The following is a 13,480-nucleotide window of genomic DNA, read 5'->3' as shown; positions in this document are numbered from 1 at the left end:
TACATGCTGTAGCTAATATTACTGTAGCCTATTGTTAGGCAGCTTTAGCCACATTAGGTTTGCAAGCCTAAATTGTTGTACTATGCAAGACAAATGTTGACGATGATTAATCTACAATGTCACTGATTAAAATGTACCCATGCAATTACATGATTTCTCACTATTCAATCATGGAGAACAGCTACACATCTTCTGGAGTGGTAGGGAGACAACGTGCCTTTGTTTTTTTTGCTACTATTTTTTTTTAACTGTACAAAATGGGCCTGTGCCCTTGCAAGGTATATCCTCGTGGAGTGCAATATTATGCAATGTAACATAATGAAATATTTTAGATTGAAATAATTCACGCAAATACACGTAGGCCCCGTCGCCAATGACGACACGGCCCATCGGTTTCCTTCACTTCATTCTAACTCAATGAGAAAACATGATGCAAACATATACAAATGTGTGCTTGTGTCTCTCTCTGTGTGTGTGTGTGTATGCGTGTGCGTGTGTGTGTGTGTGTGTGTGTGCGTGTGTGTGTGTGTGTGTGTGTGTATGTGTGTGCGTGTGTGTGTGTGTGTGTGCATGTGTGCGTGTGTGTGTGTGTGTGTGTGTGTGTGCATGTGTGCGTGTGTGTTTCAGGTGTGCTGTGGAGAGTAAAGTCAGGGTGGTGGAGAGTGGCGCAGGCTCGGGGTGGTGGAGAGTGGCGCGGGCTCGTTTGGAGATGCCCCTCCTGCTCTACCAGGGGGTTTATGGGGACTTCAGCGTCCATTGCAAGGTCACCCTGTGTGACCGCAGACAGCAATCCTGTGTGCCTGTAAGCATTGATGCCCTACTTATAGCTTATAGGTCACCTAGCCAGTGTGTACTATCCAAAACTAAATTTATTTTTTACTAATTATCATTTTTGTGTTATTGCTACTTAATTGGTATGTAATTGTGATGTTATATTATCTTATATTATGTCATGTTATTGTTACTTCTAATACTCAGTTTTATGCATTCGTTACAGTCTTTAATCATGGAGTTAAAATGCATTAAATGGGAATTCAGATCAGGAATCAGGATCTATACAACACACAGAGATACAAACTAAAAATATCTTATTTTAGCGTTTTCATGAAATTGCTGTATGTTTTTGATTTCTCTACAGACCTGTTAAAGGTAGATGGCACCTACCGTGATCTGCACCCGTGCCTTTTGTCCTCTGACTACATCATCTCCTCACCGAAGACACACACATCATCTACACCGGGATTGTTACATCACAACTGGGATTGTTACATCACAACTGGGAATGTTTCCACTGAGCATTCAATGATCACAGTGTCTGTGGTTGCATGTTTCGATGAAGCCTAAAGGGACGCTCACCATTTAATTTTGTATTATAACCAGTATATCAGACTTGTGAAGAAGTTAATTTCCTTTTGCTTTATAGAGAAGTGCACATTATTTTGGCATTTTCACTTCTGAGCTTGCGGCATGATCTCACAAAATGTATGGTAGTGCTTGTGTATGTAACCTTGACATGTACAAATGATTTGACGCACAGCAGGATGAAACTGTCGAGAGGGGACATCGGACTCCATTGGGTAATGTGCCACAGGGGTTTGTGTTGGGACTTACTTAGATCGCAGCTAAAGGAACCTTCACTGGGGCTTTTCAATTAGCTATTTCAAGCTTAAGACTCTGATTTGCAAACAAACCAATATGATGTTCATGACTGTCAGGTTTATTATCGGTGTGACAATGTATTTCACCAAACAAATATGTCATCACAGTAGGTCAGCATTACAAATTTTGGACAGGAAATTAGAAATTATTATTTTTTATTTTGCATTTTAGAAATTCTTCTGTCAGTCATTTGCTTCTCTGTAAACTCTGTAAATCACAGTTAAAAATAAATTGAGTCCACCCTTCATGCAGATATATGAAATTAATCATAAAATCATCAAAATAATTAATAATGAGTAGAACCAGACTGATTAAGGAGGACAAAAAGTCCCTCACATTCCCAGACTTCCCTCACTGTGAACATGAAGTGATATATAAAGTAGATTCTCTCTGATATTTGCTGGAAAACTAGTTACAGTTCAATAAACGTGATTCTGATTCTGATTCTGACAGTGTCCAACCAGACCAGTTGTTGGCACCAGCGACAGAACATCAAACACTGCCTGGCAAACCCAAATCTCTTCATACATCTTCGTAGGGTTTTCTGCCAGGATCATCCTCACCTATTAGGACCAACTCACCACACCTCAGGGTTCAGGCTATTCTTGTGCCTGTTAGTTGGTTAGCTTGCTAGCATTAGCTTGCTAGTGCTAGCTCAAAAAAACTCACCACACCACAGGGTTCAGGCTGTTCTTGTGCCTTGTAGTCTGTTAGCTTGCTAGCATTAGCTTGCTAGTGCTAGCTCAAAAAAACTCACCACACCACAGGGTTCAGGCTGTTCTTGTGCCTTGTAGTCTGTTAGCTTGCTAGCGTTAGCTCGAAAAGTCTACTGCGTTAACATCTGACCAAAGTCTGACCAGACTAACTGCCTGACCAGAATAAACACCTGACCCAAAATCAGTACTGACCAAAGAATGATTGACCGAACTTAATGCCTGACCAACTCAACAGGGTCTTGACTCAGCTTTTGAGCCAATGTCTGAAGAGAGAGAGAGGAAGAGAAGAGAAGAGAAGAGAAGAGAAGGGGATCTGACCCAGACAGGAAAGCAGAGGAGGATCGGAAGGGTTTGGGGGCTGACCAGTCCAGTTATAAGAGCCTTCTACTGGACATGACATGCTACCACAGTTCAATTACACTCAACAAGGGCTTTGGCTGGCTTGAATTAACCTTTTGACTTCACAAATAAGTATAAGAGTAGTTTGTTTTTTCTATGTATTTATTTACACTCATCCATCGTTAATCCACGACTAAATCTTATTGTGTTTGAATATGACTGTATTTGTATAACAATATGCAAAACATTCTACATTTAAACACAGTGAGTGAAAAGTCTATCAGGGGTAAACAGGGCCTTTAAGTCTCTTTAGTTAATTTGTTGGGGGAGGATGGGGGAGGAGTTCCCTGTGGAGAGCTGAAATGTGATCATAATGGTGTTATTATACTTTACATCCAGCAGAGGTCAGCTACCCATGACAGGAGTTCACACACTTTAACTGCAGTCTGTGGTTGGGGGAGCTGACAGTGGAGGAACTGCTGATTCTGCGTGTGCTTAGTGAAGTTAGAGTGCAGTCAAGGACAGGACAGGACAGACATATATGATGGAATGCATGTGCAATAGTTGAAAACATACAGACATATTTTCCTGTCAAGTATGTCTATGTTAATGTCACTCTGTGAGTGTGTGTGTGTGTGTGTGCGTGTTTGTGTGTGTGTGTGTGTGTGAGTGTGAATCCCACACTGAAACAATCATTCAATCAATTAATCATTTCATCAATACCACCATATGAATGCATGGCAAATCCTTCCCAATCCTTCCCAAGAGTTCATCCATAAAAGCTTCCGTTCATTGCTACTGTGCAAGACGTAAACAAAAAACAGAAGTCCACAAAAAAGACGTCATGACATCAGCATGTAAAGCTGGGCTGTTTGTTCCTGTATGTCAGTCAACCACTAGAACTGATTCTACTAATGGTCAGAGTGTTGCTCATTCACTGACTGTGTCAATGCATTTGGCGTCTGCTGAATGAATGAATATTGCAATACAGTGTCATCCTCTTTACTATGTGAAAAAAAGCACTCAAGACAGTAAAGCAAACAGAATTTTATTTACCAAATTGTGGAGAACAATTTGTAGAAATGTTAGTACAAACAATATTTACTGTATATGTTTTCATTAGTCATGATAATAACATGTATAGTAAAGCATCATCATAGTCAAAGAATTACAAGAAATTCAAAATTGACTTTCAGTTAAAAACTGTAAATAATTGGTGTTGCACTGCTCTTCCCCCAGACCACTGGCTGGGTTCGATGAGCTCCCCTAGGCTCTAGTCTCCACACTGCTGTAGATCACAGAGAGCTCCCCCTCTGGTTGGTTAGGAGAACTGCAGGAAGACATCAGTACAGTGACAGAGAGCTCAGCATGACTAAAGCACAAGTCCTTATCTCATAATTATGACCTACTATCTCATATGTATTACTTTTTATCTCACAATTATGAGATCTGGACAAGATATGTTGTGTGGAGTTCATCTGTGGTCTACAGTTTCCAGACTTCACTAAGAGCGGTCTGGACATCAATGTTTCCAGACTTCAGTAAGAACGTTCTGGACATGAATGTTTCCAGACTCAATTACTGAACCAGCAGAGCCCTTTTCCCCAATCTATCATTCAATTATGTAGGGAACTTTAATGTATAATGGAACAGTTACAAACCAAAGTAACCAACAATAATACATACTTAAAGAAGTGATTGTGTTGTTTTACCAGGTTTCTATTCTTTGAAGGTCATAAACTCACCCATGTTCAACACCGGCCTTTTTGAACTGGATGCTGGAGTACTGGACGTCGTCCCCCTGAGCTCCTGCAGTCTCTCCAGCATCATGGGGCTGGATGGTGGAGTACTGAACATCATCCTCTGCGCCTGCAGTCTCTCTGGAGCCATGGGGCTGGATGGTGGAGTACTGAACATCATTCCCTACTCCTCCTGCAGTCTCTCTGGAGCCGTGGGGCTGGATGGTGGAGTACTGAACATCATCCCCTGCTCCTCCTCTGCTCTGGAGTTTGATACTGGAATACAGATGATCCTAAGAAGACAGATAAAGCCAGAGGTACCAGGCAAATGAACTCTATAAACTAAGAAAATATGAGAATTCATCATTTATTTGTACACTAATAAAATTCAGATACATTGACAACTCACCTCTTTCTTGCTGTCTCCTGTATTACTCTTGTGGAACCTGTTAAAATGTGATGAATGAAAGAGACGTTAATGAATGAAATGAAAAAGTGAAAGTGAAACTGATTTGTATCTCAGTCTGGATCAGTACTGACCTAATCCAGACCAGAACACAGAACAGACCAGCAGCTCCACAGACTGAGAATCCTGTTATTGAATACACTACAGGACTATGGTCTCCTGTGAGGGACAAACAGATCAGGAAAACAGTGCTATTTAGTGTGGCACAGAAATACACACTGAAAAATAAACATATCAGGGAGAGACAGAGAGGGAGAGAAAGAGAGAAAGATGTATATGTGACAGACAGATATAAAAGAGAGTTACCCAGATCTGCAACTGTGATGGACACAGCTGAGGAGTTGTCAGCTCCATGTTCATTCCTGGCCTCACAGTAGTACTGTCCTCCATCCTCAGATCTGATGTCAGTGATGCTGTGCTGCTGTCCTGATCCTACTGGAGTGGACTCACCCACCTTAAACCAGGTGTAGTTCTCAACTGGTGGTTTGGCGTCACTGCTGCAGGTCAGATTCACTGAACCTCCCATGAGTATAACAGTTGGCCTGACAGAAAGTGCAATGTTCTTGGGAGAGACTGGACAAAGAGGAACAGCAACAATAAACAATAACAACAACAAAACCACATTGTGAGCAATATGACTATTTGTTGGATTAATGGGAGGGAGGGAATTCAAGGGATTAAAGGGAGCAATGCACTATGGGAGAGTGACTGATGCGTGTGTTTGTTCATACTTACACATGACATTGAGCTTCACTGGTTTAGATGGATGTTCACCGTGGTCTTTTAATGCACAAGAATAGTTGCCTTCATCGTCAGGACTGACATCCATGAGCTTGAGTTGATGGTTGGTTGTTTGTTCACCGGGTAACTCTTGTCCATCCTTCCTCCATATCACATGAGGAGTTTCTTCATTACTGCAGGTGGCCGTACAGGACAATGTCACCTCATTTCCCTCAAGGACTGGTTTAGGGATCCTGACTGTGAGATCTATGAGTGATGGAGAAATGATGAAATATGAAAAAAAATATCTAATTTGTCTCAACAAATAATATGAGAGACATGCAAAAGATAGAAATGGATAATAGCTGTGTTGCTGAATGCAAATTACTAAAATTGTGTCATGCTGGATAATAACAAAATTTACCTGTGACTGACAACTGAACTGCAGATTTGCTTTGCCATTTTCCTTTTTTTTCATTTGTCTCAATCCTTGCATGATACTTTGCTTTGTCTGTCTTTTTCACATTGCTCAGTTTCATTGAGCAGTTGTTGTCATTGTTCCAGAAGTACTGCACACGATCTTTGTAAGATGTGGTTGAATTGAGGTCAGAGGCTTCCTTTCCTTCCTTAGGGTCAATCAGCCAGTAGACTTTAGTGACTTTGAGATCAGGAGGATGAGTGAAGGAGCAGGGCATGACCACTGATGATCCAGTCACAGCACAGATGCTCTTATGAGTCATAGTCACCTCCCAGTCCCCTCTCATCGTCGGCACCTGAAATGCAAATAACATCAACAATAGCAGCTTTCCTGGTGATTCAGTCACAGCACAGATTCTCACATGAGGAACAGTCACCCAGTCTCTCTCACTACTGTTACTAAGGACATCTGCAAGCCAAAACCCATTTGTGTTAAACCCCAGCTGTGTTAAAAGTTACATTTAAAGGACCAGAATGTAATGTATTTACTGCAGTAATTCATGAAATGATAATGATTTGGAATATCTGTTTGTGTTTTGGGCTGTGTGGTCCCATTTTAAACGCTTGCTGTCAGTGTTACATATTGTGCCTTTAACGTAAAGCGAGACATAAAAAATTAAAAAGACGAGCCACCAAGCTGTGGTCGGGTCTATGTGGAGGGGTTTCAGTGTTACAGTATGGACTGGAATAAGTAGATTCTGAGACTTTATCATATCGCAACATGATATCTCGCCTTTCCTGAAGTCATGCATGGGTAATGCCATCGCATAGTATATTACTGAGGCAATGATTCCTTTACTCTATCAGATGAACCAGTTATGTTTCAAGCATACAATCCAGGCAAACACTTCCTATTACTGACACTATAAACTAAAACTCCTTACCTTGGACGATGACTAAGATGAGTAACAGAGCCACACAGGGAGAAGGGAAGGGTGTCATCATCGCTACCGTGACCTCCACACAGAAGTCTGCTAACCGTCTGAGGGCATAGAGGAGACATACATGGCAGCTTGTTCACAGGAAAGACATGTGTTATACGTCTCCAGTGGGAGAGTACAAAAGTCAAGAGTAGAGTTGTTGAAGTTACTGGTGAACATGCACACATTTTAAACAATGATCATTGTAGACCTCGTCATGAGAGTCTTACCGTGCTGAGTGCTGAGTTCAGTCAGTGAAGGAGCAACACTAGCTGCTCTGAGCGTTAATAGAAACAGCTCTCGTGGTTGACTGAAATACAGGAACAAATAGCTCGGCTTTACATGCTGATGTCATGACGTCTTTTTTGTGTACTTCTGGTTTCTGTTAGCACTGTACAGAACCTCTTAAGCATAAACTCTTAGGAAGGATTGGGGAGGGTTTGTCATGCATTCATATGGCAATTTGTATTAATTGATTAATTGGTTGATTCAGTGTGGGATTAAAACACACACACACACACACACACACACACACACACACACACACACCATGTTCTCTGAGAATTTGCCATTAACATAGACATTCATGACAGAAAAATATATCTGTATGATTTGAACTATTGTACATGCGTTCCATTATACAGTTTATTTCTGTTCTTTCTAATCCTTGACTGCACTATAACTTCACTAAGCACAAGCAGAATCAACAGTTCCTCCACTGTCAGCTCCCCCAACCACAGACCACAGATAAAGAGGGTCAACTCCTCCCATGGGTACCTGACCACGCACACATGTAGAGTGTGACCTCTTTTCTCATGGGCAGTTGACCACACATGTAGAGTATGACCTCGTTTCTCATGGGCAGCTGTCCACACATGTAAATTGTGAACTTGTTTCTCACGGGCAGTGAATATAATTAAACACAAACACTTTGACAATGTTAGGCAGACACAGAGCTATGGTAACATTTAGTAAAATATGACAAAACAAACACTAATGAATTACGTCAAATGGCTATGAAAACAAATGAAAAGAAATTCCCTGAAATCATGGAATGTGTAGTTTATTCATTTGGGAAATGAGACACATGGGGTAATAAAAAATGCCTCAGAAGAATGACTTCTTTTCTTTTCAGCTGGGAATGCATTGGTATACAGTATCCCTTAAAGGACGTCTTGTGCACAGAAGTCCATGCATGCAAGACCTTAGCCCTCTGAGGAGTAACACAAGGGAACCAAACAGAGCCTCCACTGGCCTGCATAGTAAAGAGTGCCCTCTGCTGGATGTGAAGGGTAATGACACCATTAGAATCACATTTCATGTCTCCACAGGCAACCCCTCCCCCGTCCTCAGTCAACAAATTAACTGAAGAGATTTAAGGCCCCGATGGACTTTTCAGTCACTGTGTTTAACTGTAGAATATTTTGCATATGGTAAATAAAGTCAGTAGTTGGTTGAATCTGGTCTCCTCCATCCATATTTTCATATTTCTGTGTGACAAAGCCTGGTGACGGTATGATGGTATGCATTTGGTGAAGTGACATGAATTGGTATTTTGACTATTAAGAGCGTCCTTCAACAACTGGTATTAATATCCATTGTCATACATACAGTATCTGCAGACAAAAAAAGAGATGATTAATTTCCCCTTAGAGTTTCCTCAGTACCTGCCCTCACACACTAACTCACCAACAGAAACAAAGAGAGTGTGAGAGGATGAAGTGTGTTTGGGGAGTAGAGGAACAGACAGAGGGAGCCCTCTACTGGATATAGAATGTAACAACATTAGCTTGGATTAAAATTAGGTGACAAGGTGCACTTTCTAACTCTGGCCACTAGATGAAAGTAGACTGTGATGATGCTAAATGTTGGATATCTGACCACCATACAGGGTGTAACACTCATCAAATATACATTACATACTGTACATTAACCCATGTCTGTTGTCAAACACTAGAAAGGTAAACCATAGAACTAAGAGTCACTTCCTTATTGTGTGTCACCACTGAGTGAAATGTGTTCTTTATTTCACAACTGAGTGTCAGGAGATCATTCCACCTTCGTTTAAGACTCAGGACCTACAATTTGAACTGTTTTTTATTTCTCTCAGTCTCATCCTGAAGTGCCAAAGTGACCTCTGACCTTGAGCTGACACTTCATGTGAGGGCGTGGAACATGTGAACACTCCCAACCCTCACCACTAGCCTCTAAGCCACAATCTGACGTGAAGTGTTCACTCAGGAAGGGTGGGCCTTATCCTCACATAACGCCTGACCAAACATCCTTATGCAGCGTGTGTATGTGTGTCTGTATCTGTGTGTGTGTCTGTGTTTGTGTCTCTCTCTGTCTATGTGTCTGTCTTTGTGTCTGGTTTCACTGAATTGGAACGGAAATCTCTGGAACAAATATCACGTATCAGTTTGAAAGCATATTTGAGATTCCGTGTCAGAGAGGATATGTATTGACGTGCCGAGTGTTAAGGTGTAGAGAAACACAACTTGAGACTTCTGTGGATTAAATCAATGAAGAAGATTCCTCTTTTTGAGATGAAGACCTCCATCAAACTCATACTCATCCACCTTACTGGTAAGAGTTGTTAAAGTTTATGCCATTTTTCAGATAACAGAGACAGTAAGAGTGTGTGTGTGTGTGTTTGTGATTTTGTTATGTGTGAATGTTTGTGTGTGTGCATGTGTGTGCACGTGCATGTGCCTGTATGTGTATGTGTGTGTCTGTGTGTGTGTGTGTGTGTGTGTGTGTGTGTGTGTGTGTGTGTATATGTGTGTGTGTGTGTGTGTGTGTGTGTGTGTGTGTGTTTGTGAGTGTGTGTGTGTGTGTGTGTGTGTGTGTGTGTGTGTGTGTGTGTGTGTGTGTGTGTGTGTGCGTGCCCTTTGTGAGCATGGGCCAGCAGCAGAGGCTGTTTTTGTATATATGTCTGGTAAAGCCGGGCTTGAGCGTGAGACTTTCGTGACATCACCCATTACCCAGGTTTATATTCCCATGTTTATGTTCTGTCGTAGGAGAACAAAAGCTGAAATGAGGGCGAGGAGAACCACTTGAAAGGGCTGCCCTAAACAGATCATGATATTTGTCCCGCTATTAAGCGTCTTTGCTCGTTAGACCAATAAATTGGAGGAAAAACGGTCTAATTTACCCTTATTAAATGAGCAGGAAAAGGTCAGGTTCCGAGACAAGATACGAGGCAGTTGCCCGCCAGAGAGAACAAACAAGCCGATCGTTCATCGACAAAGATGTGCGTCGTCAGATCGACTCAGATGCCAGGCCACTACCTCCGTGGCATTGCGTCCTGCTCGCACGGACGGCTCCGTTTGAAGTGTCAAATGGCGACAGCAGCCAGCGCGAAACCTCTGACAAGGAAACTTTAATCACTCGCTGCCTCAGTCTGTAAACACACCGCCATCAAAGCCTTCGCGGGAGTGATGTCACTAACCATAACCGCTGGGACTCAAGACGGCTTAAAGGGTGTTTCATTAGAGGCCGTGGTATGCCGGCTAGTAGCACGGAGGTTGCGCTCGGTTCGCCTGTAAAAATGCCTCGGCACTCCTCCCTCCCCGGCTGCTGCTGCCAGATTCTTCAAGAGAGGCCAGATAAAATGGCACTGACAGACAGAGGAAAAAGCTTGAATGAAGAGATCAGGCGGGGCTTTGAAGCTACCATCTCAAGGAACTAAGAACATACCATCATTTTGAATATGAATGAATGTTGGTGGTGGTCGGAGGGGCCGTTGGCGCTGATTGGCAGCCACGCTTCTGTCAGTCTGCCCCAGGGCAGCTGTGGCTACTGAGGTAGCTTACCACCACCGGTATGACTGTGTGTGTATGACTACTGGACTCTGGACTCTGTAAAGCGACTTCGGGTATATAGAGAAGCGCTATATAAAATTGAATTGATTGATTGATTGATTGATCATTTTCATATGACTTTATTCTTAGGATACACAGTCATTTAGAGTGTTTGTTTGTGTCAACCATAATGATGTGCTTTACAATAGAACAGCAAAAACTTGCAAAACCCTAAGAGGTTGTCTTTCCTCTAAATGCATACAAGAGGACTTTCATGTCTGGAGGCCTTTCTGTGTGGAGTTTGCATGTTCTCCCCGTGTTCACAAGGGGTTTCCTCCAGTAAGAACCCCAACAGAAAAAACATGCAAAATAACAGAACACATGTCCATCCCTGACCAAAGATGGACAGTTCACTTCACTTGGTCCCCGGGCGCTACAAGCTGCCCACTGCTCCTGGGGGGTCCTTGAGGAAGGACAGTCCAGGATGGGAAAAAAGCAGAAACTAAATTCACCGCGATCTCAGGCTTACCTGCGTGTGTGTGTGTGTGTGTGTCCTGTGTCGCCTCCATATATGCACGTGTGTGTTCCAGTGTGTCGTGTGTGCCATTAAAAACCTGACAAAGGTCTTAATTATGTCGCTGTTTTGCAGCAGGAATGTTGCACCAGAACACCAGACACAACACTTTGCTTTGATTTGGCAGTGTTGGCTTGATGTAGATTACATGTAGACATAGAATGCAATGTCTGGCTCATTATGTGACCACATAACTCTAAGCACTCTCTCTCTCTCATTCTGTCTCTCTGTCAGTGTTGAGCTGTGTGAGATGTGATGAGATTTGTGGTTTAGTTTAACTGAAGCTTCCTGCGCCACGGTTTGACCGATACAGACTGTCAACTCTCTCTCTCTCTCTCTGGCTCTCTCTCTCTCTCTCTCTCTCTCTGTATAACTGTCATCTGTCTCGCTCTCTCTTTCTGTGTCTCACTGTATCTTTCTCTCGAGTACATACAAAAAGTGAGGACTTCACATAGTTATTTTGTAGGAATGGGTAAGTTAAGGTGATAACTTCACTGTCATTGCGTATGGACATCAGTGAAGTGTTAGGCAGGTTATTAAACTCATAATGGACATCAGTGAAGCGTTAGGCTGGTTATTAAACTCACAATGGACATCAGTGAAGCGTTAAGCTGGTTATTAAACTCGTTCTTATGAGGGTTATCATGCGATGGTTAAAACAGCAGCCAGTTCACACCCACCCGCCCACCCCACTTCCCCTGCTGACACAGAGTGAAACTCAGGACACAGATAGCCAGACAAGAGACGGAAGACCTGTGACAGATAGCGCTTAGACAGACGAGTTAGCGCACACACACACACACACACACACACACACACACACTGCACTTATCTGAGTGCCCAATGACGTTCATATCTTAATGTTAGTTCAGAGGAAGCCATGGTTGGAATAAGTGTCCAGCCAGTAAGTACATAAGGAAATGGAAAACAAAATGTGTGGGTCATTTCTGGTTTCACTGAATTGGAACGGAAATCTCTGGAACAAATATCACGTATCAGTTTGAAAGCATATTTGAGATTCCGTGTCAGAGAGGATATGTATTGAAGTGCCGAGTTTTAAGGTGTAGACACAACTTCAGACTGCTGTGGATTACAGTTTTTTCTCGATTGATTACATTCAAAAACTGGAACTTATGGCACAATGACCACAACCTGTAACTCATGTGCCAACTCCCTAAACCAATTCTGCTAAACTATAAGCACAATTATGTGCTTTAGACACAAATTTCAATTGTTAACCACACTTTCTTCAAAACACTAAACACCATCCTCTCTACTTTGCACACTTCATCAATGCCAAAACCTCCTTGTGTTCAGACAGAACACACTGCTATTCAATTGGCAAAACTTCCATTTCAAAGGCTGTTGTGCAATTTGAAATCAAAGCTTTAGCAATATGATGGCCACAGGTTAGCTCCTGGTTTGGAGAACAATTGATGGCAACATTGAAGTGAGAGGTGATCAGAAAGGCAGAGGAGTGAGAGTAAGAGGAGGGGGAGGAGGAGGAGGAAGAGGATGAAGAGAAAGAGCAAGAAGGAGAGCCATTATCTCTGATGAGATTTGGGCCACTGTGGTCAACCATATGGTCAACCATGGTTTGACCATGCAGGAGGCTGGCCAGAGGGTTCAACCAAATATAAGCCGCTTCTCAGTTGCATCCATTCTCTGGACATTCAGAAGAGGGAATAGGTAAGAAGCACTACTATGACAGGAAAACACTAGTTTGAATGCCTTATCAGGAGCATAGTATTCTTGTATTTTCCATTGTACTGTATCTGTAAAATTACGTAAACAAATACAAAGTGCAACCATTGATGACCAAGACATATTCCTAAACATCAATACAGTGAGCCTAGCCACAGTGGACTGTGTTCTAAGGCGGAACACCTTGAGAATAAAGCAGGTGTACAGGGTGCCTTTTGTCAGAAACTCCGACAGTCAAACAGTTATGCTATGACTAGGTGCAAGTAAGTCATATACATTTTCACAACTGATTATGTCCTATCAGCACTGACACATTACTGTACTGTATTGTAATCCAATCCAATGTTACAGTTTTTCTCGATT

General features: G+C 42.3%; 1 protein-coding gene across 1 annotated transcript; it reads right to left on the bottom strand.

Moving 5' to 3' along the window:
• Positions 1–3,980: 3,980 nt before the first annotated feature.
• On the bottom strand, positions 3,981–6,403 carry LOC122132536 (B-cell receptor CD22-like). The gene is made up of 7 exons (XM_042707220.1): positions 6,064–6,403; positions 5,655–5,906; positions 5,226–5,492; positions 4,994–5,078; positions 4,863–4,899; positions 4,460–4,548; positions 3,981–4,044 (listed from the first exon to the last, which is right to left on the bottom strand). Exons 1-7 carry the CDS (start codon positions 6,401–6,403, stop codon positions 3,981–3,983), a joined length of 1,134 nt encoding a protein of 377 aa, XP_042563154.1.
• Between the last annotated feature and the right edge of the window lie 7,077 nt (positions 6,404–13,480).

This window comes from Clupea harengus, unplaced genomic scaffold (genome assembly GCF_900700415.2).
Source record: "Clupea harengus unplaced genomic scaffold, Ch_v2.0.2, whole genome shotgun sequence".
NCBI lineage: Eukaryota > Metazoa > Chordata > Actinopteri > Clupeiformes > Clupeidae > Clupea > Clupea harengus.
The sequence above is the reverse complement of the archived record's forward strand: the minus strand, read 5'-3'. Positions and strand labels throughout refer to the sequence as shown.